This window comes from Nycticebus coucang, chromosome 13 (genome assembly GCF_027406575.1).
Source record: "Nycticebus coucang isolate mNycCou1 chromosome 13, mNycCou1.pri, whole genome shotgun sequence".
Lineage (NCBI taxonomy): Eukaryota > Metazoa > Chordata > Mammalia > Primates > Lorisidae > Nycticebus > Nycticebus coucang.
This window is the reverse complement of record NC_069792.1, coordinates 16,664,810-16,687,369: the sequence shown is the minus strand read 5'-3', so window position 1 is coordinate 16,687,369 and position 22,560 is coordinate 16,664,810. Positions and strand designations below refer to the sequence as shown.

The window sequence follows — 22,560 nt, the reverse complement described above, 5'->3', positions numbered from 1 at the left end:
AGAGAATTGGAGGGGGAAGGCAGCAATGCTCCTCTGATCTAACAGAAGTCCTGCCATCACCAGTTGTGGGGAGGAGAGGAATGACGTCTGGTTTTTGCCGTGACTAGTTTTATTTGTTTATTTGTTTGAATGTTCTTGTGTGGAAAGAAAAGGTACATGATGACAGTAGAGGTTGTCCAGCATCAGAAATCACAGGCAGCAATATTAAGGGCGGGTTTCACTGTGCTCGTGGATCTGAGGAAAGCACCTGGAAATTGAGCCTCTGCCTTCTTACAAGCTTTGCAGTTAGCTGATGGGGACTGAAGTGAATTTACAGATCAAGTAAGCCTAAGATGCCGCTGAGTTTCCACGGCACCCTCACTCTCTATTAAGACCACCAGTGAGTCAAGATCTCTTTCCCACACAGAGAAATGGTCAATGTTTGAGATAACGGATATACTAATGATTCATCTCTGATTGCTATACATAATATGTATTAAAACAGCACCGTGGACCCCATAAATATGTGCAATTATTTTTTTGCCAATTAAAAAAATAAAAAATAAATAAAATTAAGGGCAGCGCCTGTGGCTCATTTGGTAGGGCGCCGACCCCATATACCGAGGGTGGTGGGTTCAGACCCGGCCCCGGCCAAACTGCAACCAAAAAATAGCCAGGTGTTGTGGCGGGCGCCTGTAGTCCCAGCTACTCGGGAGGCTGAGGCAAGAGAATCGCTGAAGCCCAGGAGTTGGAGGTTGCTGTGAGCTGTGTGAGGCCACGGCACTCTACCGAGGGCTATAAAGTGAGACTCTGTTTCTACAAAAAAAATTAAATTAAATTAAAAAAAGAACTCTTGGAGCACGTCCTAAATGTTCAAGATGAGACCTAATGATGAAATGTGAAATTACAGCAAACTAACCTTTCACTGGACAAATATGAATCTGGTAAATTGGGCTCTGGAGTGGTGAAGGTGAATCAGGCCGGCAAAAAGTTCACGGAGGCCAGCAATTTGAGGTTGCTAACGACCTGTGCATATCCCATTTCAGGGAGGAAAGAGTGGTACTCCATCATGAACAGGTGTCCTCTACATGAAAGGTCCTTTCACAAACACTGAAGACCACTCAAGCAAGGTTCTTGGCAATCTTGGATGTCAATTCCCTGCTCCCCAACGCCCTGCCCCATTTGCCCACTCTTGTCTCACCAGATGGGCAGTGAACGTCAACGTACATGACATGAACTCAGTGGACGGCAGCTGTGAAGCGTGGCCCTACCCCGCAGCCTTAGAGAAGCATTATGAGGATATACACAGATGGTGACAAAGCCCCAAGCTCAAGTTCTCAGAATGTAAAAGGAACCCTTCAGACAATTATTCAGATCCACACTTAGGTCCTGGTTCCAACAAAGCATGGAGTTTTCTCTCTCCCCACCTGCCCCATCTGGTGCTTGCCTGGTACTTTCTGTCACTGCTCTTTACTGTAAATAATGTTAGGAAGAGGAGTTGAGCAGAAGAGCAGGCTGTAAGGACACCCAGAGCAGCCGAGGATGCACAGCTGGTTATTAGACATTGGGGCAGGTCCTGCTCGCAGCCACAGACCCAGCGAGGATCCATGAATACCCCACCATCACTGCTAAGCTGACAGCTGATGGAGCAGGAGAAGAACCTGGGATGGGAGCTGTGGGAAGAGTCAGAGGTGACCCAGGAAAATGCCTGTGAGCCAGAAATAGCTAAGGCCCTTTAGCATCATGGACCCCAAACTGCCGCTGGTCCAGGCCCAGCAGGGTCATGTACTCAAAAGTACATGGGGTTTGGAACTTTATTAATTAAACCGATAACTTTCTAAAGGCTATTAAAAGAATAAGATATTAGTCCCCAAGCAAACCTCCTATCAGTAACCAAGCAATGATAAAGGTCACTCAAAACCAATAGCAGGGACTTTGTATGACTCTGTGGCTTTCCTTTGGCTCTAATTCATCATGGCTGGTAAGTGCACTCTGATCTTCTGGCTCCATTCATCTAGGGCTCCCCTGGCTACAATCTTCCAAATGTTGCTGCACCCAGGGCACTTTTCTCTCAGGGACTTCCCCTCCCAGGAGAAACTCTGTAGAGTCTGAGGGTTCAAAGAGAACACCGCTCCTCACCCATGAAGGAACAGCCTAGGACAGCATTTCTGACAGGAGTCATCAGGCCACCTCCTGGGCATCTGACGTCACCTGATGAAGTGCTGCTACTTAATCTATGGAAACTCGCCCTTTGCTGACCGAGTCCTTTGCTGTCGCTCTCTCCACTTGAAGAGCAGTGAGCGCACAGCGTACAGACACCTTTTGAGGTCATGGCCTCCCCTCATGACCATTCAGGAAGGTTCATTCCTACTGGATCACTGAATAATTGCCCCCCAGGTCACGGTTCTGAGTCAGGGCTCCCCTCCATGCAGGAATAGGGAATGGAGCAATTCTCCTCAGTTCCTTGAGGCCACCGGTTTTGTCTGCCAACACCATTCTTTTTCCATGACTGAGCCTCAAGGCTTGGGCAGAAATTCATCTTTGGGCCTAGGAAGAGGAACATTATGGAAGAAACTACATGAGATGTTAGTCAAGGGAAAAGAAAATATTTCCTACCCATTAAAGTAAAAATCAAGCACTGAATCTGACTCCAGATGTAGTGAAGTACAAGAAAAGCCAAAAGTGCTAGGCAGATTGCTAACTCCTGTGAGAAAACAAGAAGACAGCTTCACTGACATTGTCACAAATAATTTTTTCCAGCATCATTTAGGTGGACTTTTCATTTTGGTGTGGAGCCTACTATCTGCTCCTTGTGGGTACCGCACTACTATTTTCAGAAAACAGCTCCTCCACTAAATATGCCAGAATTTTACAAACTTTCTAGATATAATGACAGTTCATTTTCTTTTTAACTAAAAACCACCTCAAAAAAGTTCCCTTACACCAAACATTTATTTTTGTCACTTTTCAGCTGTGAAGGCAAATATCTGACCCCAAAGCAGCTTACTTTTAATTTTCCAAATATCATTTCAAGTGGAAATTTCAGGTCCACTTGAACAGACAGAATCAAGGTAAGAAGTCCTTTTCTGATTTTTGAAAAAATGTTTTTGTTTATAATCACCTGACAACCCAGGAACACAAGACTCCAGAGTGTTTTCCTGACAGCCTTGCCTCCGGGCGACACTCACACCCGGACACCCCACACATCATCTGAGAATGCTCATGAGCGTAACCGTGAACATTCTTCCTTGTGAAGAAATTGTAAAAGATTTCCACGGACTGTTCAAGACATGCAAACATCTACCCAGGTGTTAGGGAGAAGACGTGGACTTCAAACTCTCGTTATATAAAGAAAAAAGAGCTATCAAGAGTCCCTTTAAAATCTCTGTGGAGGACAACCTGTGCCTTTCTGCTCCGGGGACTAAATGCTTGGGGAGCATGGGTTGACTCGAGCAAGACTGTGTCCAGCCGTAGCCAGCACACTCCCCTAACCCACGAGCTAGAGGTTATTTTCCAGAGCAGACTTAAAACTCAATTCAAATGTGCTCCTTGGGGGATGCTGGGAATGACACAAAAGCAGGTGATTAGTCTTTGAAAGCCCAAGGAGAACACAGGAAGGTTGAGCAAGGGCAAGTGGCTGTCACAAAGGAGGGCCAGGGACACACCAGTCACTGCAGACAAGGCGGCATGCCGGAGGGCCGGGCTCGCTTGCACCCCTCCCTGGGCAGCCAGGTGTGAGGTCGCCACACATGGGCAGAGTGAAGTCAGATTGGTTCTGTTTTGTGTTTTCTTTTATATAACACTTTAAAAATAAGCCAACATGGGGGGCTGTGTTTCCCATGTATTTTTCTCTCTGTCCTTGGGAAAGCCCTTTTTTCTTGCTATGGCCTATTCCAGCAGGACCTAGGGGCGACGGGAGAGCATTCAGACACAAGTTGGGCGACACTAACCTGAGAAGTAGCTGCAGGTGCACTAGTTTCCTTACCACTCACTGCTGCCCTCTCCAGGGACGCAGCTCCCGCCACGTCTGCGTTCTGCACATTGGAATCCTCAGACCCCGGAGGCCCTATTTGCCCCAGAACTTCGCTCCCTGGGGTGCAAGGTGGGTTGGTGGTGGCTTTCCGGGTTTGGCCTTTATACCAACTAGGGTAAAACAAAGGATCCGCGGTTTCCACTGCTGCAAGGACTGGAGTTTCAGACTCTGTGGTCTGCTGAGAGCCAGTGGGCACAACCTCCCCCTTCATTAGGACAGATAAGTTCAAAAGTAAAAAAAAAAAAAAAAGAAGAAGAAGAAAAGAAGAAAAGCAGTCGATTTTAGTTCCCTTCCGCATTGAACCCTGAGCTCTCTGTGTGCAGGGCCTTAGTGTCTGTTTTGCTTTATCCCACCCTTGGGAAGTGCGGAGGATAGAAATGACACCAGTGGCCCTTGGTCTGGCCCCTCGATATGTCTCTCGCTAGGTGGCAGCTTCAAGTGAAAGTTGCTTATGAAATAGAAAACTTGGGAGGAGAGTATTGACCAGCATTAATTTGGGTGCATTTTGTATGGGCCCCTAAAATTAATCTCACTGATCAAATCCCACCCTTTCTCTTTCAATTTCAGTGCAATTGGTATTCCCAGAATTTCAAAAAGAACTATAAATAGCATTTTAGCCTGGTTTCCTGTGGAGACAGAACATAGAAATGCAACTCCACCTCTGAGTACCCCCTCTGGATTTTTGGTTCTATAGATGATTTCAATCCACTCTGAAAATAGGCACAAAACCAGGGTTTCTCTTTGCTGAGTCTGCATTGCCCACAGACACAATAGGTTGAGATCCAGCCTGCTGAAGTGTCACAGAGTAAGCATGAAGGCTTGAAAACTGGGCAGTGACATCTTAACACATAAGGTCAAGCTGATTGAGCTGATTTCCCAAGATATGTTTTTAACTATTCTGTCAACGCACAACCTCATCAAATACATAGAAAACCAGGCTTCATTGCTTGTTGTATTTCAGGGACGGCAAAGGGACAGAATCCAGGGTAGTATCTCTACTTCTTCTGCTGTCTACATAAAATTTAAAGTTCTAAAGGAACAGTCACTTCTGTTTCTGATACTATATCCTATATCATTTCTCATCTTACACCCCGTATTGGTATTCACTAAGTAATAAAGAGCAGAGAATCCTCCTGATGCTGGCTCTCTGTGAATTAACATATTAAACTCACACACTCACACACAAATTTCCAGACTAAAATCACCTCCGATTTGAGAGTACCACTGATGGGAAAATTGCACTATAATAAATTAAGTCTTGTCAACCAGATATAACACCAATAAACTTACTGAATCACCTAGAAGACCTTCCTCCTTGACATTGTGACTGTTCGGAAATCTTTTGTCTGCCACACTCAAATGTCTAACACATAGTTACCTTTTTCTTAAGGTAAAACAAAATACATTCTTTAGGTTGTTCAGCAAGGCGATGCACCCATGTGTCCTGGAGGAAGGACTCGTGATTGTTACCTGCGTCACTGGGGCATCCGCAGCAGGTGGCAGGGTTGGAGGTGGCTCTGGAGAGGAAACCGGAAGTGCCCCCGTGGTGGCCTGCAGCTCCGAGGACAGCTGCGAGGGCTCCAAGGCTCTCCCCAGACTTCCATCTTCTCCCGGAGCCACTGGTCGAACACTTCCTACCTCTTCCTCTTGTACTTCTTCTTCCTCTTCTCCTCCTCCTCCTTCCTCTTCCTCTTCCTCTTCTGGTAAGGTAAGGCAACATTTCAATGGCAGAACTATCAGAACGGTCATGGAAACAGTGAGCACCCAGCTGAAGGTCAGGCTAGGGAGTCCTTCCCCACAGACCCTGCACAATGGTCCGCGCGTGTTGTGCTGGGGCTTCGTGCTTCTAGGGAAGGGTGGACAGAACCAGTGTGAAGAGGCCGTCCCTGTCCTGCCCACTGTCCTTCCCCCCACAGAGCACCATCTACCCCACCCCTCACACACACAAAGCTTGTTCCCATTTTCAGTCTGCCACATCTGCAAGCTCTGGGAAGGCTGTGACTGTCACTTATTTATCTCTGTCAAATTAAACAGTAGTACAACCCTTCCGTAACTCAGGAAACACACAATTCTGGTCCCATTTTAATTTCTTCCTTCCTTTGTACAGTGAAGACTGAGCTTTGCCACAATTAATGCCCCGGCTCTTTCCCAAACCCACAGATCTTAACATTCTCTCAGGCAACATTACGATTAAATAATATTAAGTAATAATTTTAAAAAATCCATCCCAAAGATTTGCCCCTAAAACAACATCAGAGGACATTTGGCACGGCCTCTGTGCATTATTAATGGTCCAGCTGAGAGGTGTGTTCACTTAGGTGGGCTAGGATAAGTTGAGGTGATCCAAGTTCTGTCTAGCTCCAAGATTATTTTCCTCTTTTCAATTACTTCATCAGGATAAATTTCCAGAACTGGGATTTCTGGGTCAAAGGGTAGGAATGCTTTTCTAGCTCGTGGAATACATCTGGTCACACAGACCCGGCTTTATTTCCAGAGTGTGACTTACTCTGTGACTTGTGCTATTCCTGTCCTCTAAAGTTTGCTTAAGTGGATGTGCTATAATATCTAGCCTAGATGTCATCTGTGTTTTATTTTTATCTCATTCTTAACCTTGCTCCTGACAACACATTATATCATAGTAGCTAACAGTATGTGGAAGGCTGAGGTTGAGATATATCATCATCATCATCAATTAAGTGTTTGACTACCCAGAGTCAAATGCCCGATAATGGCATCCAAACAGGCACTATAATATGCAAAACTAAATAAATGCTGTCAACACACTACATGATCCTATAATGAAAGAGAGCTTCACATTGGATTAAGATTCTTGTAAAGCTGTCAACATTGATTCTGGAGGTGATTCTGAATCCCCCCTTTTCCTCCCACCCAACTCTTTCACAGCTCTCACACACCTGCAACTTTGGCCAAATGGTCAAGAATAACAAACCTCTGTAAAAATCAATTTCACGTATTATTTTTGCTTCTCTATTGAGGTTGACTGTGAAGTGGTTCATGTTCTCATAGCCATGTTCTATTTTCTCCATCTGAAATGCCTTTGATGCTTCAGAGATTCTGCAACAAAGACAAGTTGACACTTTCGGTCACTATTTAAAATTCAAGAGCCTTGGGTAAAAGGGAAAATATGCATTTTTCCATAAAATAAAAATTACTTACTTTTGTAACAGGGTTTTGGCATTCTGTGAAAGCAAAACAATAGGCTGACTTAAATTCTTTTCATCAAAGACGTTGGTGAGGCAATCATTTCTTGTGCTGACTCTGAGAATCTCATAGCTTAGTTTTTAAGTTTTCTAGCACAAATAACTGCTGGTTTACACCTGAACCCTCTTACATTTAAGCAATGCCATAGATAAATGTGTATTGAATTGTTTAAGTAGATGGGGATACAAGTGTATAGGAGGTTAATGTTTTAGTTGGCAAAATAGATTTAAAAAATGAAATGTACATAAAATAATGAGGATGTGATAAATAATTTTCCACCTACCTTTTGGGTTGTTTCCTTCATGCCAGAAAGAGACTTACCTGCAGAAACACTGCCATTTCTGGTTCATCCATGAATTGGATTCCTGACTCTACCAACTTCGTTACGTTCTCCAAATGATCAGAATACTTCTTGATAAGAGCACGGACATGTTCCAGTTTCTCCTCCTGGGTTCGTGTGATGACTTGGGTCATTTCATTCTTCCTCTCCTCCAGAATGCCATATAGGTAATCAAACTTCTCACACAGCTCCTGCTTCTGTTTTCTGCAACATTCCTGTTAGTTGGGTTAGCTAATGTTAGAAAGCAATCAGAAGAAAGTCTATTTGGAGAAATCACCCAGACATTTTGGGAGAGAAGAACATTTGCTTTTTGTAGGATATTCATTTACTTTTCCCTTAAACTGTTACTCTGACTATGGATATCCACTGTGCTGGTGCTTTGAAAATCTCACTTTTTTAACAAAGTTGATATTCAGGTGATTCAAAAATCAATAAAATTGGCTAAATGGATCAATGATTTTTCAATTTTTTTTGTCTTCATAAATGGAGAATTTCATAAAAATTAGGACAGATTTTCTTTTATATTGTATTTGGGTCATATAGGTATAGGTTGTATTTTGCTTTGGGGAGAGAGAGAGAGAGTGTGTGTATGTGTGTAAGGAAAACACTGTGTAGTTTCTGGAATGTGCCTCCAGTCTCTCTGCTCCACCTGCACCAACATTGTCCTCGTTTTCAGTCCTTCCACGTAGATTCCATAGTTTCCCAAGGGCCTCGGACTCTGAATCTTGGATTGCCCTCCACCCCTCCAAGCCAATTCACACACCGCAATCAAATTAATTTTCTTGGAGTGCAGTCCTAATCACGTTCTTTCTGTTATGACTCCCCATTATACAAAAAGTAACATTTAAACTTCAGAAGGGGCCTTCAAGACCATCCATGATCTGGCTCCAGCTTTCCTTCCTAACGTTCTACTTACTCTCCATTGCAAGCCCTGTATTCCAGCAAAATGAACCACTTGCTTTGCTCCTGCTTCCCCCCTCCCCCATACAACATTCTCCCCCAAGTCATAGTTGCAAACTCTAAGTAATCTCAATGACATTGCTGGACTGCCTCTTCTCCCATAAAGTTTCCCTTGATCCTTATGACTGAATGTCACCTTTTAAGCTTCTGAAATCCTTTAACAGTTACCATTCATGGCATATGCCTGTTTCCACCAGATTCTTTATTTATCCAATACTTTCTTTCTTGTACTTGGAGAGAAAGGCTGTATTGGAAATCTGGCTTGCACCTTTGTGCTGGTGTCTGAAGCAACTACAGGGCCACTCAGCTCCCTTTACTCTGAGCCTATGTTTAACTCATAATTAATTTTCCAGTTCATGAGCCATTGGCTTTTATGTTTTTTCAGGCTCCAATAAGCTTTTGTGTGTGGCAATCTCCTTGGACTTGGCCTTCTCTGGATGCAGAATCTTTATAGCTGAGAGCAAGCTGTGAGCCAATAGCCCAATCTAGCTCTCCTGCCTAGTGGGGGCTTTTTAGGAACCCAGCAAATTCATCATTCCTCTTCATCTCGGTGACCTTAATCACATGTTCTCTCAATTTTTGTAAACATTGATCTCTTGGATATCATGTATCCTGTTTTTTCATTTATGTGACTTTCTTAAATATCTACACTATAATCTCCTTGTAGGAGACATACAAAGGCTGACAATAAAGTTTGAGAACTCATCCTAGAAAAAGTGCTACGTAACTCATTGCTCTCACTACAGTCACATTGCTATCACTCGTTATATCACTACAATCACCTTCGAAGTAGTCCCTGTGGGGAGATATGTACCAATTCCAGTGTTTAAGTCACCCTTCAAAGCAATTTTGGACTTTTTTTTTTTTTTTTTTTTTTTTTAGAGACAGAGTCTCACTTTATTGCCCTCAGTAGAGTGCCATGGTGTCACAGCTCACCACAGCTCCAACTCCTGGGCTTAGGCGATTTTCTTGCCTCAGCCTCTTGAGTAACTGGGACTACAGGCGCCTGCCACAATGCCTGGCTATTTTTTTGTTGCAGTTTGGCCGGGGCCAGGTTTGAACCTGCCAGCCTCGGTATATGGGGCCGGCGCCCTACCCACTGAGCCACAGGTGCTGCCCCAATTTTGACTCTTTTTTTGAAATGGCCTTCAGAATTGTCATCTATTAACCTTGATATCCTGGATGTCATCAAAATACCTTTCTTTCAATATTTCCTTTAGGGTAAAGAAGAAAGTCACTGGGGGCCAGATCAGATGAGTAGGGAGGATGTTCCAATACAGTTATTTGTTTCCTGGCTAAGAACTCCCTCACAGACAGTGCCATGTGAGTTGGTGCACTGATGGGATGAAAGGGCTATGAGTTGTTGGCAAAAAGTTTCAGTTAAGATTTTCCTAACTGGCTCGGCACATGTAGCTCAGTGACTGGGCACCAGCCACATACACTGGAGCTGGAAGGTTCCAACCCAGCCCAGGCCTGCCAAATAACAATGACAACTACAACGAAGAAATAGCTGGGTATGGTGGTGAGCACCGGTAGTCCCGGTTACATGGGAGGCTGAGGCAAGAGAATCAATAGCTTAAGCCCAAGAGTTTGAGGTTGCTGTGAGCTCTGATGCTGTGGCACTCTGAGACTCTGTCTCAAAAAAAAAAAGATTTTCCTAAAAGAACAAGTGATTCCATCTCAGAGTGGGCAAGGGACTTGAAGAGAAACTTCTCTGAAGAATACAGGCGCATGGCCTATAGACACATGAAAAAATGCTTATCATCTTTAATCATCAGAGAAATGCAAATCAAAACCACTTTGAGATATCATCTAACTCCAGTAAGATTAGCCCATATCACAAAATCCCAAAACCATAGATGTTGGCATGGATGCAGAGAAAAGGGAACACTTCTACACTGCTGGTGAGAGTGCAAACTAATACATTCCTTTTGGAAAGATGTTTGGAGAACACTTAGAGATCTAAAAATAGACCTGCCATTCGATCCTTCAATTCCTCTATTAGGACCAAAAATCACTTTATAAGAAAGACATTTGCACCAGAATGTTTATTGCAGCCCAATTCATAAGTCATGGAAGAAGTCCATGTTAAGTCATGGAAGAAGCCCAAGTGCCCATCGACCCATGAATGGATCAATAAATTGTGGCATATGTACACCATGGAATATTATGCAGCCTTAAAGAAAGATGGAGACTTTACCTCTTTCATGTTTACATGGATGGAGCTGGAACATATTCTTCCTAGCAAAGTATCTCAAGAATGGAAGAAAAAGTATCCAATGTACTCAGCCCTACTATGAAACTAATTTATAAGCACCCACACTTCCATATGAAAGCTATAACCCAACTATAGCCCAAGATGAAAGGGAGAGAGGAGGGGTAGGGGAGGAGTGGGGGAAGGCTGGGTGGAAGGAGGGTAATTGGTGGGACCACACCTATGGTGCATTTTACAAGGGTACATGTTAAATCTAAGGGTAGAACATAAATATCTTAACACAATAGCCAAGAAAATGCGGTGAAGACTATGTTAACCAGTTTGATGAAAGTATTTTAAATTGTATATAAAACCAGCACATTGTACCCCATAATTGTATTAATGTACACAGATATGATTTAATAAAAAAAAAAAAAGATTTCCCTAACTATTTCTCTATTGATGTTTACTTTGGCCTGCTATGCTTCTCACAGTCAGCCGATGATTTTGACACACGATTCAACATATTTTTGCAATGTTTTCATCAGTTCTACTTGTTATTGGCCACCTTGATCTCTCTTCATCAGTGACGCTTTCCCTCCCCCAGGAAAAACATTTAATCCATTTGTACATTGACATTTTCTTCATGGTATTATCCACCAAAATTTGGACTAATACGTCCCTTATTTCACTTCCTCTCCTGCCAAGTTTGTCAAAAAATTTAATGTTTGTTTGTTGCTCTAGTTCAAGCTCCAACATTCTTGTGATGGCATACAAAATCATGCAACAGCAATAATGAATGCCGCTCGGCAAGACACCATCACACATCAACACAAACACAGCTGTGAGACACTGACATACCAAGGTTATGAAACCTTACCGAGCTTTCATACAGTGCTGCCAACATAAGGGCACAGTGGTAAGTCACAAACTTAATTTGTCAGACTTCATAGCACCTTGGATAGTAGATGTTCCCTGAATATCTACTGAATTGATTTTCAAAAATTATATTTAATTTCCCCCAAATTTCTCTACTATTCTCAGATTAAGGGAGGACAAAAGAATGAACTAAACCAAACTGTTGATCAACACACTCCATAAATGCAAAATAAATACATCTCTCACTCCACTGCTTTCTTTGGAACACAGTCAATTCTCACTACAGCTTCTGACCAAATTATAATGCATGAAGGAGATCCAATGGTACAACTATTTTAATAGCAAATAATAGCCGCTGTTATTCACTTATCCACTCATCCATTTAACAAACATTTCTTAAGCATGTTATTTGTGTCATATGGTATTGCAAGACTCTGGGGATCTGAAAATGAATGAAACACAGTTTCTGTTCTCAAGGAGCTCATAGTTCACAAGGGCTATGGGCCAATAAGTCATTCAGTACAGTAGAGTTAATAATAGAAATATATTAGAGATTTTCAGAAGCATGGAGATGGGACCTTGGTCCACCCTTCCACGCAGGTGGGGGGCACTTGAAAGTGGTGTCTGAATTTGGTATTAAAGGACAAGTAGAAGTATATGAGTTGGGGGATGGGACAAAAATGCTTAGAGTCCTGGCAGTAGATGTCAAAACAATAAGACAAGAATCCACCGCACATCAAGACATGGCCTTTCCAGTCCTTTAGCTTGAGGTTTAGACTACTGCAACCAGGCCTAGGAACTGAAGCCTGTTAGGTAGCTTTCCAGTCAAATTTTCTTTCACTACATTTCCTTCCGTTCTAAGTTTATAGGTAATCACAATCTAAAATGAATCGTGCACTTAAAACTTTTATAAAAGTATTATATTAAGATGTTATACTGGTAGAATGTCTTCACAAAATTTTTCTTCTACATGATTTAATATGTGTGAGAACATTCAAGTTTATGACAGCCAAATCATTTGTCATGAGATTGATATGAAGTTATGTGTACCCTGGTGTAGTTTCTTAAGTCAAATAAAGATTAAATCACTTATTTCAGCCATACATATTTTATTTAGTGGTGTAGAATGAAATAACTATTTTCATTCTTATATTTTTTTCAGTTCTAAGTAATATTTTATTTCTATTCTGGTTTCTAATGACTGGTACTATATAAAATTTTAGTAAAATTGCTATCATTTTAATAACCACTCTTATTTGCTTATACTTACTGTGTAGGAAATGCTACTCCATGCATGGTCTATGTGTCATTATAATTATTATATCACTACAAACTTCATAAAGCATTTATAATATTACCCGGATATAGTAGGCACTATGTCAGTGTTTATTAAATTTAGGTCCCAATTCCTTAATTTGAATTATTCAGTTGTGAAATTTTGAAGTTGCATGGAATATTAGACTCCCAATTAATCCTTCAGTCATGTGGAAACTGAAATCCAGCAGGGCTGTCACTTTCCCAAGGCCATTCTATCATTTAATATTGGTGTCTGGCCGAGAATGGAGGACTTTGAACTCCTGGCTCATTGCTATTCTCTCCACCGGGCCCATACTCATAAGTAACCTGAAAAAAATTTATATGAAGTGCTTTAAATTGAATACATGCCTTTTAACAAATTTACTATGTTGAAAATAGACTTTTTAAAGGCAAGAAACCTCAAATTGTTTCAGAATTATATTAATTAGTTCCTTCAACAAAATTCACTAAATACTATGTTAACAGGATTGTAATATCTAAAAACCCGCCATGATTTTTCATTGTTTGAAAGAATGATAAACATAAAATTATCATAAAAATGGTAATATAAAATATAACTTTTTTTTTTTTTTTTTGAGACAGAGCCTCAAGCTGTCACCCTGGTTAGAGTGTCCTGGCTTCATAGCTCACAGCAACCTCCAACTCCTGGGCTCAAGCGGTTCTCCTACCTTAGCCTCCCAAGTAGCTGGGACTACAGATGCCTGTCACAATGCCTGGCTATTTTTTGGTTGCAGCCATCGTTGTTTGGTGGGCTCAGGCTGGATTTGAACCCGCCAGCTCAGGTGTATGTGGCTGGCGCCTTAGCTGCTTGAGCCACAGGCGCTGAGCCCAAAATATAATTTTTTTTTTTTTTTTTTTTTTGTAGAGACAGAGTCTCACTTTATGGCCCTCGGTAGAGTGCCGTGGCCTCACACAGGTCACAGCAACCTCCAACTCCTGGGCTTAAGCAATTCTCTTGCCTCAGCCTCCCGAGTAGCTGGGACTACAGGCGCCCGCCACAACGCCCGGCTATTTTTTGGTTGCAGTTTGGCTGGGGCTGGGTTTGAACCCGCCACCCTCGGTATATGGGGCCAGCGCCTTACCCACTGAGCCATAGGCACCGCCCCAAAATATAATATTTTTATATTTTCTAATTCTTAACAGAAAAATTTCTCTTGTTTAATTTACTTTTAATATAATTCTATGTAAAATGCAACACAGTAGCATTTTAGAATTAGACAAATCTGTTTTTGAAATGGAAAAAACACATGGTTTTTCCTTGGAAATTTATGCAACTGTGACTTACTAACTTTTCAAAATTAACTTAAGATGTTTAGGTGAACCTAATGTTGGATTCAAATGTGAAATGCTCCATGAAATTGAAAATCTCCTATTTTTTCATACCCTCTGAGGTAAATCCAACACATGAGAAATCAATTTAGTTGCTCTTCAATCTTTCTTGGATTCAAGACCATCACAGAGCTGTGAAGGTCAGAGAGTAGCAAACGCCTCAGATTATCAGTTTATCCTGCAAGCTAACTGGGGAGCAGGTAAGTGCTATGGAAAGAAATGGTTTCAGAGATCACCTAGCTACTCTGAATTTCAGTACCTACTGTGCCTTTGTAAATTCGAGCCTGCGACACTTTCAGCAGTGACTTTCTAGTAACGTAAAAAATGGAATGGGAAAAAGTGTGAACTTTTGCCTTGTCAAAATGTCTGCAGATAGCACACTTTAAAGGACAGTTGTTTCCTGCAAAAGCCTGATAGCAACCACGTTGATCTCTTCCCACAAAAACTTCCTAAGCTCAAAGGTTTCTCCTTGCTTTTAGCATACTTTTTCATGTATTTGACTAAAAAGGTATGTATCTTTAAGCCTAATTCCAGGGGTGTATATCTACTCTCCTCCCTCCCCCTATTTCTCTGAATATTTAAATATCTTTTTAAATATTCTCCATTTTCTTCCTTTTGATGTCTGTGGTTCCCATGTCCTCTGTGCGTGCTTGTGGCACCTGCATGACTGTGCTTAGCAAGTGAAGTCACCTCCATCATAAGTGCACAATCTATTGGTCACCAAGCATATTCTCACGCAAAGCCTCTGGCTACAGCACAACCTTTCTCCTGGGTCTGTCATGACAGTTATTTTTATTGGTCTCTTAGGATAATCAAATCAAAGTTGTCTGTAATAATTTAGTGAAAATAAAATTCATCTCATTTCTAGAGAGAATCCAGTACATCTGCAATATGCCAAAAAGGGACGATTTTATAAAGTGAAGATGTTCCTGCCCATATCACAGTAGTAAGATGATGATTGGTGGAATATTTGTCTCTAACCAATACCAAAGTGTCTGGATAAAAGAAAGAAGTCAAGTTGTCATGTGGTTGTCTTCTTAGAAGTCAGGAGGGACTTTAAACCTTTCTCTAAAGCTATCATTTAACTGTTGCCTTCATAGCAATGTTAAAATTGGCAGGCTCCAATTTTTAGCCACCTTTATAAACATAGTAGCAATAAGAAAAACATGATATGCAACTATAAATCGAAGCTGGGGGGGGGGGGAATGACCATAAATTTACTAAAAGAATAGCGGCCTGCCACACCAAGTACCATCATACCTCCATTTTTAATGACTAGGTTTTGATGGGCTCACTTGTCTCCCAGACCCTTATTAGTCTCTGAAATGATCTTCAATTTATTTATTGTATAACTCCTCTACTTGAATAAAACCTTTTTTATGCTTAATTCATCACTGTTTCCCCAAAATTATGTGTACAGAATATGACACACAGTGCACTGTTGGGTGAATGAATGAACTATGACTTGAATGCAGAACTATCCAGCCATCACTCAAAAGCTTCTGTTTTGCTCTGTTCCAAAGAAGTAAGTATTTAAGTAGATACTCTAAAGTCTCTGCCTCATTAAATGCTTAAAAAAAAAAACAGCAAAATATAGCTATACAACCTTAGGGAAACCATTTAACCTCAAGACAGTAGTTTGTTTTAATCTGTACAACGAGGGATTGGATTGAATAATTGCTAAGGTCCCTTCTACCTGTATAGTTCCAAGATGACTTTAGGTAAACATGGAGATATTTCAGAGTCTTCAAGCTATGACATGCCTCCCTCTGTTCCCAGCAAGTTTCAGAGTGTCATCTACAGCACAAAGACATATTTGTGGTATTACATGACCTAGCCCTGAAATGTCAGTGCTTGCCTGGGCATATGCTATCGTCACAACAGGAAAAACCTAAGGCAACTATGACCACTGATCCTACCATGTAAGGAGACTGGCTCTGTGACCAAAATAGAACTGAAGATAAGCTCTTAGCCCTGCCACTTGTCACTGAGCAACTGTGGCTCTCCCAGGCCCATTCATATCTCTGTCACATTCCTCCAACATTCGTTAAGATACATTTGTTTGGAGGCAGCTTCATTTAAAAGACAGAACTTCAAAAATTTCTTTGTTAAGCCGTATAGGGTTTCTTTCCACCATCCCAAAAAGAAGGGGTAGAAATGTAGCCAGTACATTAATAATACTGAAGAACTGTATTCAAAGAGGTTCCTTCCAAGAAAATCAAGTCCAGCCCTTCATTCATAAAGCTCCAGTTAGAGGCACTTAGAGAAATCCCTTGAGTCCAGGCTAGGATGTCCTTAGAAAAGGGAAAGATAAATGAGAAAAAACACCGTTCTTCAGGCTCCCAGGCTGGAGTTCATGTCTGCCTCATCACCTGGCAACTTCGTGTGGGGCTCAGCGAACAACTTCATTCAGTGGCTGTGGGTCTTTTCTACCATATCATGTTGCTACACCACATATGGAAAATAATGTCGTAATTTGTGGAATTTTTAATGCTTAATCTTGGGGTTCTTGGCATTCAGAGTTTCCTGGGATAGTCCAGATCATTTAGAATCTCCTCCAGTAAACCCTATGAGGGCTGAGAGCCAGGTGAGCTCTGATCTGAGCCCCATCATCCAGTGGGAGCCACGTGGCAAGCTGAGCAGGTATTTAATTCACTTGGGTCTGCTGCTCCTAGTCAGCATGTTACCCAGAACAGGCTCAGTCTCCCTTGGTCTCCAACATTTCTAGTTACCACTAAGCCTCTAGTACCATTCATTCTCAATTTTTCCCTCTGGGATTGCTCCTCAGCCCTGCCATCACAATTAACCAGAACCCTGACTGTCTTCTCATGACACCATTTAAAAGATGGTCCAGTGGTTCCACCAATCACATCATCAGAATAAGTGTGCACTTTCCAAAATGACTCTCAGGCTGACATGAGGTGACATTTACTAAGCCCCCAGCATAAGCCTCTTATCCCAATTTAGTCATCACAATAACTCTGTGCAGAAGGTAAAGCGGAAGAAGTCTGACAGTAAAGCAGAAGAAGCTGAGCAACAAGAACCTTAAGCAACTCGCCCAATATCATGTCATTAAGTAGCAGAGCTAAAATTCAAACTCTGAAGTCTATTATTTTAAGCATATGCTATAAAACCTTAAAAACACTGCCTTGAGATGATTCTCAATGCAGTAGAACTTCCACAGCTGACAACCTCCCTGTACTGACCTCCTTCCTACACTGACCTCCTCCTTAAGCTGACCTAATTTTCATGCACCACATGTCCGTATCTGTACAGTAGGCCTAGTTCCTCATGTTGACCACCTCCATATGTTGACCAATTTGTCAAAGTCCCTAGCATGGTCAACTTACAAAGGTTCTACCTCATATTTGTAACTGCATGGGCAATGTCTCAGAGATGAGAAAAAGCTATTTGGAGTAAAAATTACTGTTTCGAAAATACATGGACTTTGTTCTCACTCTCAAATCATCAGAAGACTTTATTCAAGTTGTTCAGATATTAGAAATGTTCAATATCAAATATTTGTTATTCAGTTCACAGCAGTTTCTTCTAGACAGCCATTCATAGAAAACGAGGTTATTTCTAGGCCAGCCAGCCTGCCTTTTTGAGGGCCTGCTCCATTGGGTACCCAATGACAGGATAAGTTCCATTGGGAAGACTACAAGAGAAAGGTTATATTTTCTAGAGAAAAAAAATGAAAGTCAAGCACATTTTTCCAGAAGCAGAGAGCTCCTGAGTGGACTTCCCCATTCCTACACCCAGCCCCTTACCCACTCCCTGTTCTATAACATCTCCAGGCCTGGAAAGCAAGTGAAGCTTCAGACCATGCAGGGATCATCTAGAACAGCCCAGAAGCCCCGGCTCGCCTGCAATCTGGAGCTCAGGGGATGTCTTAGGCTGAGCCACCATCAACCAGCAGAGCAAAAAAATCTCACAGCTCCTTTATCCACCATCAACCCACAGCACAGGATGAAAACAGCACTGCCTTTGACACAACTCAGGCTGCCCTTTTGTGACTAATAGTCATTCTCAAAGCCTCCTCCATTATCACTGTAAATTCTCATCAACTGCATACATTATTTTTAAAGGATAACAAGGAATCCATGGTGTGATTTTCCCAAAGCTCAGCAATGCTCCAGGGCTGGTCCTTGTCCAGGTGCTTCCCCAGGCCAGCCCTGCAAGATACTGCATGGTTAGGACAAAATTAGACATGTGGAAGGACTGGGCACTACTATCAAAGGGCAGGAAGCATTAGGGCCCCAGGCGGGGAGGCGAGGTACTTATGGAAGCACAGTGCCCACCCCAGGGGCTGCTCCCTTTCTCATCCCTAAGGAATCCTTCGCCAATCAGAAAAGAGAATCCTTTAAAAACAACTCCCCACCCCTTGGCTGGGAACCACTCATGGCTTCTCAGAAAATGTTTCCAGGCAGGTGGTGAGCAAAACCAGAAAGGAAAACAACAACCCCAGGCAGAACAGGAGACACAGGGGCTGTGTCCTAAATTACACAATTCACCCACTCTACAAGGTAGGACCATGTCTCTCAAAACCAAAGACCTGGATTGCTCCTTGCTTTCCTGCATTACAGGCTGGTGAAGTGGGGTTGTGCCCACTGATACGGACCTGGCTCTGTGGGAGATCACTTCAGCAATTACAGGTGCACAGGACGGCCATGTGGGGCCCTGTCCTCAGGGACTCTTCACAAAGAAGATACTGTATTAAACAGGAATCATAAAAATCAAAGAACTCTCTGGGGATTTGAGGCAATCCCTACATCTTCAGACGAACTACTTCATTCATTTATTCTTCATTTTACTGGTTATTAAGAATTTCAGACTTAATGAAAATATGGAATACAGAAATAGATAAGGAAGGAATTGAATCACCTGTGGTCCCACTATTCACTGCCCTTAACCTTTTGGTGTTTTCCTTCCCCGGTTTCCCCCCACTCATGTAGAAGAGGTTATATATGAATATACACAGTCAGGCATCACTTAACGATGGGGATATGTTCTGAGAAATGCACCATCAAGTGATTTCATCCTTGTGGAACAAAACAGCATGTACTTACACAAAACTAGATATAACTTACTACCCACCCAGACTATGTGTTCTAGCCTATTGCTCCTAGCCTGTACGGTATGTTTCTGTACTGGTGAGCAATTGTAACAGACACAAGTTGTTATCTAAACGTATCTAAACATAGACAAGGTGCAGTAAAAGTACTGTATTAGAATCTTATGGGACCACCTTCATATTCCTGGTCTGTTGTTGAACAAAACCTCATTATTTGGTGATGGCATACTTTCCATACTGTTGCATATGAATGTTTACATCCCACACAGCATGTACACAGCATGTACATACACTTACTTTGCTTTTTCATCTTATTTCCTTAAGGTAAGATCCCAGAAGTAAAATAAACAGAAAAGGGATGAACACTTTTTTTTTTTTTTTTTTTTGTAGAGACAGAGTCTCACTTCCTGGCCCTCGGTAGAGTGCCGTGGCCTCACACAGCTCACAGCAACCTCCAACTCCTGGGCTTAAGCGATTCTCTTGCCTCAGCCTCCCGAGCAGCTGGGACTACAGGCGCCCGCCACAACGCCCGGCTATTTTTTGGTTGCAGTTTGGCCGGGGCCAGGTTTGAACCCGCCACCCTCGGCATATGGGGCCGGCGCCTTACCGACTGAGCCACAGGCGCCGCCCGGGATGAACACTTTTAAGATTCTAACCAATTTGCAGCCTCATCTTAAAGCTCCGTAGGGAGTAATCATACACCCTCCTCTAGTAACTTGTAAAACACACTTACAAAAGTGTGTCATGCTGATGAATGCTATTATTGGTGAGAAGGGGAGAATGATTCCATGCAGAAAGTTCTTTGTGATGTCTGCACTAATCCCTTCTGCTGAATTAACATCAATCCTGTTTCTTCTTGTCTTGTTCTCAGTGAATAAAGACAGCACTTTCTACTGTGCCCCTGACCAGCTTCTTGGTAGAAAACCTATTGTCAGGTCTCTCTTTATCCTCTTGGTGTCTTCTGATGCCGGCTAAATGGAGCCAGAGTCATCTACGTATGCTCAAGGCCCAGATGCGACTCACAGGGCTTTTCTCCTGCGTGCATTCTCCAGTCTGTCCCAGACAGAAAGCCTCTTCCTTCCAGCAGACATCTCTGGTAAGGTCCTGAGATTACCTCATTCACCCACAAGCCACATGCTCCTATTTATACACTCAAGACTCAGTGTGGTACCACACAGGAGTGCTGATTCATAGCCTAATGGTTGATTGTATTTGTCCTTTACTGTAAATAAGTACAAACAAAAGTTTATATTTTCCACTTCTGAATATCTTTACCACGAGAAAACTTGCCTTCTACAAATGGATCCCAGATTGATCGTAGATATTTTCAGGAATATGAACATGGAGAAGAAAGGAGATTGATTTTAATGATGTCTAAATCTAAAATGAAATAATTATGGCTAATGGCTGGAAGCCATCATTTAGAAAATGGCCTTTGGTTTTTAATAGAATTTGCCTTTCTAATGATAAAGTAATAACAATAGTATTTATCAGACACTCACCCTATGCCACGCACTGTGATAAGCACTTAGCTTCTGCCTATTTACTCAATTCCTCACAGGAACTCTATAAAGTAGGTACTAAGATTGCCCTATTTTTACAAAGGAGAAAACTAAGGAACTTGCTACAAATGTCCTTGTAGCAACCTGAATGGGTCTTAAAAACATAATGTTTAGTTTAAAACAAAAGTAAGAAGCAGAATGATAAATACAACACAAAACCATTTATAAAATCAGAAGACATACATATAAAACAATATGCATTTTTTAAGAATACAGATAGAACATCCAACTTGTCAGAGTAGTTACCTATGGGGAGAAAGAGTGAGAAATGGGGATAAGAGGAAATAACTAGTCATAAGAGAAGCCTTGCACACAGCAGTGAGAATGGTGTGCCATGGACTGAGCAGGATAGTACCTCCACCTTCTGCACTGAGGTCCTACGAAAATAACAAATGATCCCACAGCTTACAGCAGGGAGACAGTAACGGACTTCTCTGCCTCACAGAGCCAGGGGCCTGGACTGGAATGCAGGTGTCCTGCACACACACCCTCCCTTTGTGCCATGCAGCACGACTGGTCTACGAACCTTCAATTCCTAAAAGAGACCTGCCACATAGCTAAACCTTTTAGGCTTCCACACTTTTCTTTCACTAATTACACCGTTTATTTGATCCTGAGGAATAAGTGGATTTGCTCTATTTCTTACATGCCAAGTTCAAACATGGGCTAAATAGTCAGCCATTCATCCATTCACCCGCCAAGTTTTTATTGAGTATTTATTGTATGCTGGGCATTGGGCCAAACAGAGGAGCTAGAGACGATCAAGCTAAATTTCTGGCCTCCATGAGCTCCCAGATACTGAGCCATTCTCTAACCACACTCAGGCTTCTGTTAGAGCACAGGACAGTTTGAAGTTCCACCAAGAAAGTGTGTTATAATAGCAGCCACACTGATGGTCATGACTGGGAATTGATTTTTCTTGCAGCCAATCCTTCAAGAGGAGTTGATCAAGAAAAAACAATATATGCAGTGCCAACCCTAGTGAGTATGGTAAAATCAGCCTCATTGGCTCATGTCATAACTTCTCTTTCCATATCAGTGGGTGAATCTCTCAGACACATATTGGGATAGGCTGTTCTATAAGGAAGGAATGAAATGTTGGAATGGGGGTGTTCAGTGTGGCACTGCAGAAGCCACAAACCCCCAGGAGCTACAGACTTGGTTGAGACCCACTGGGAGTCCCTTGACTTACCTCAATAATTTTACAGGTGTCTTCCAGCTCACTGATTACTCCCTGGACTCGATCATTGCTTCCCACGAGGATGGCGATGCCATTGCTGAGCTCAGACTAATGAAGAGAAAAGAAGGACTCAAGATCTAGGGATTTCCTAGTCACCACTGTTTGTGGACTAGTCATAATATTATCCTTACATGTCTTTAATTGAGGGTCCATGCAACCCCTAAGGAGTCCCAGGGAGGCTTAGGAGACCTATGAACCTTCCATTATCACAAGCAGACTTTTGTATATGAACTCATTCGTGGAGGAAGAGATTTATAGTTTTCCAATTATTAATGGAGACACAGTTAAAAACATTAAGAACAATGAATTATAGGCCCTTGAGAATAGCATGTTCATTCAAGCTATAGAATTTTTAAGTATTGCTTACTAAGTGTAATAGAGTCCAATATATGACTTTATGGGACCCAAAATAAATTAATTCTTTGCTTAGT

The 22,560-nt window shown here is 42.1% G+C and overlaps 1 protein-coding gene across 6 annotated transcripts in view; it reads right to left on the bottom strand.

The window, feature by feature from the left end:
• The window catches only part of TRIM55 (tripartite motif containing 55), a 47,131-nt gene that overhangs the window by 16,863 nt on the left and 7,708 nt on the right, over positions 1–22,560 (bottom strand). For 2 of the 6 annotated variants that reach the window (XM_053559514.1, XM_053559513.1), the window contains exons 4-10: positions 22,082–22,177; positions 7,556–7,789; positions 7,190–7,212; positions 6,963–7,087; positions 5,483–5,712; positions 3,930–4,217; positions 2,596–2,683 (exon numbers count right to left, since the gene is read on the bottom strand). In XM_053559514.1, the coding sequence (XP_053415489.1) occupies positions 2,596–2,683; positions 3,930–4,217; positions 5,483–5,712; positions 6,963–7,087; positions 7,190–7,212; positions 7,556–7,789; positions 22,082–22,177 (1,084 nt within the window). The remainder of the gene's footprint in view (positions 1–2,595; positions 2,684–3,929; positions 4,218–5,482; positions 5,713–6,962; positions 7,088–7,189; positions 7,213–7,555; positions 7,790–22,081; positions 22,178–22,560) is intronic. The other 4 variants (XM_053559512.1, XM_053559515.1, XM_053559516.1 and 1 more) reach the window with 3 other exon arrangements.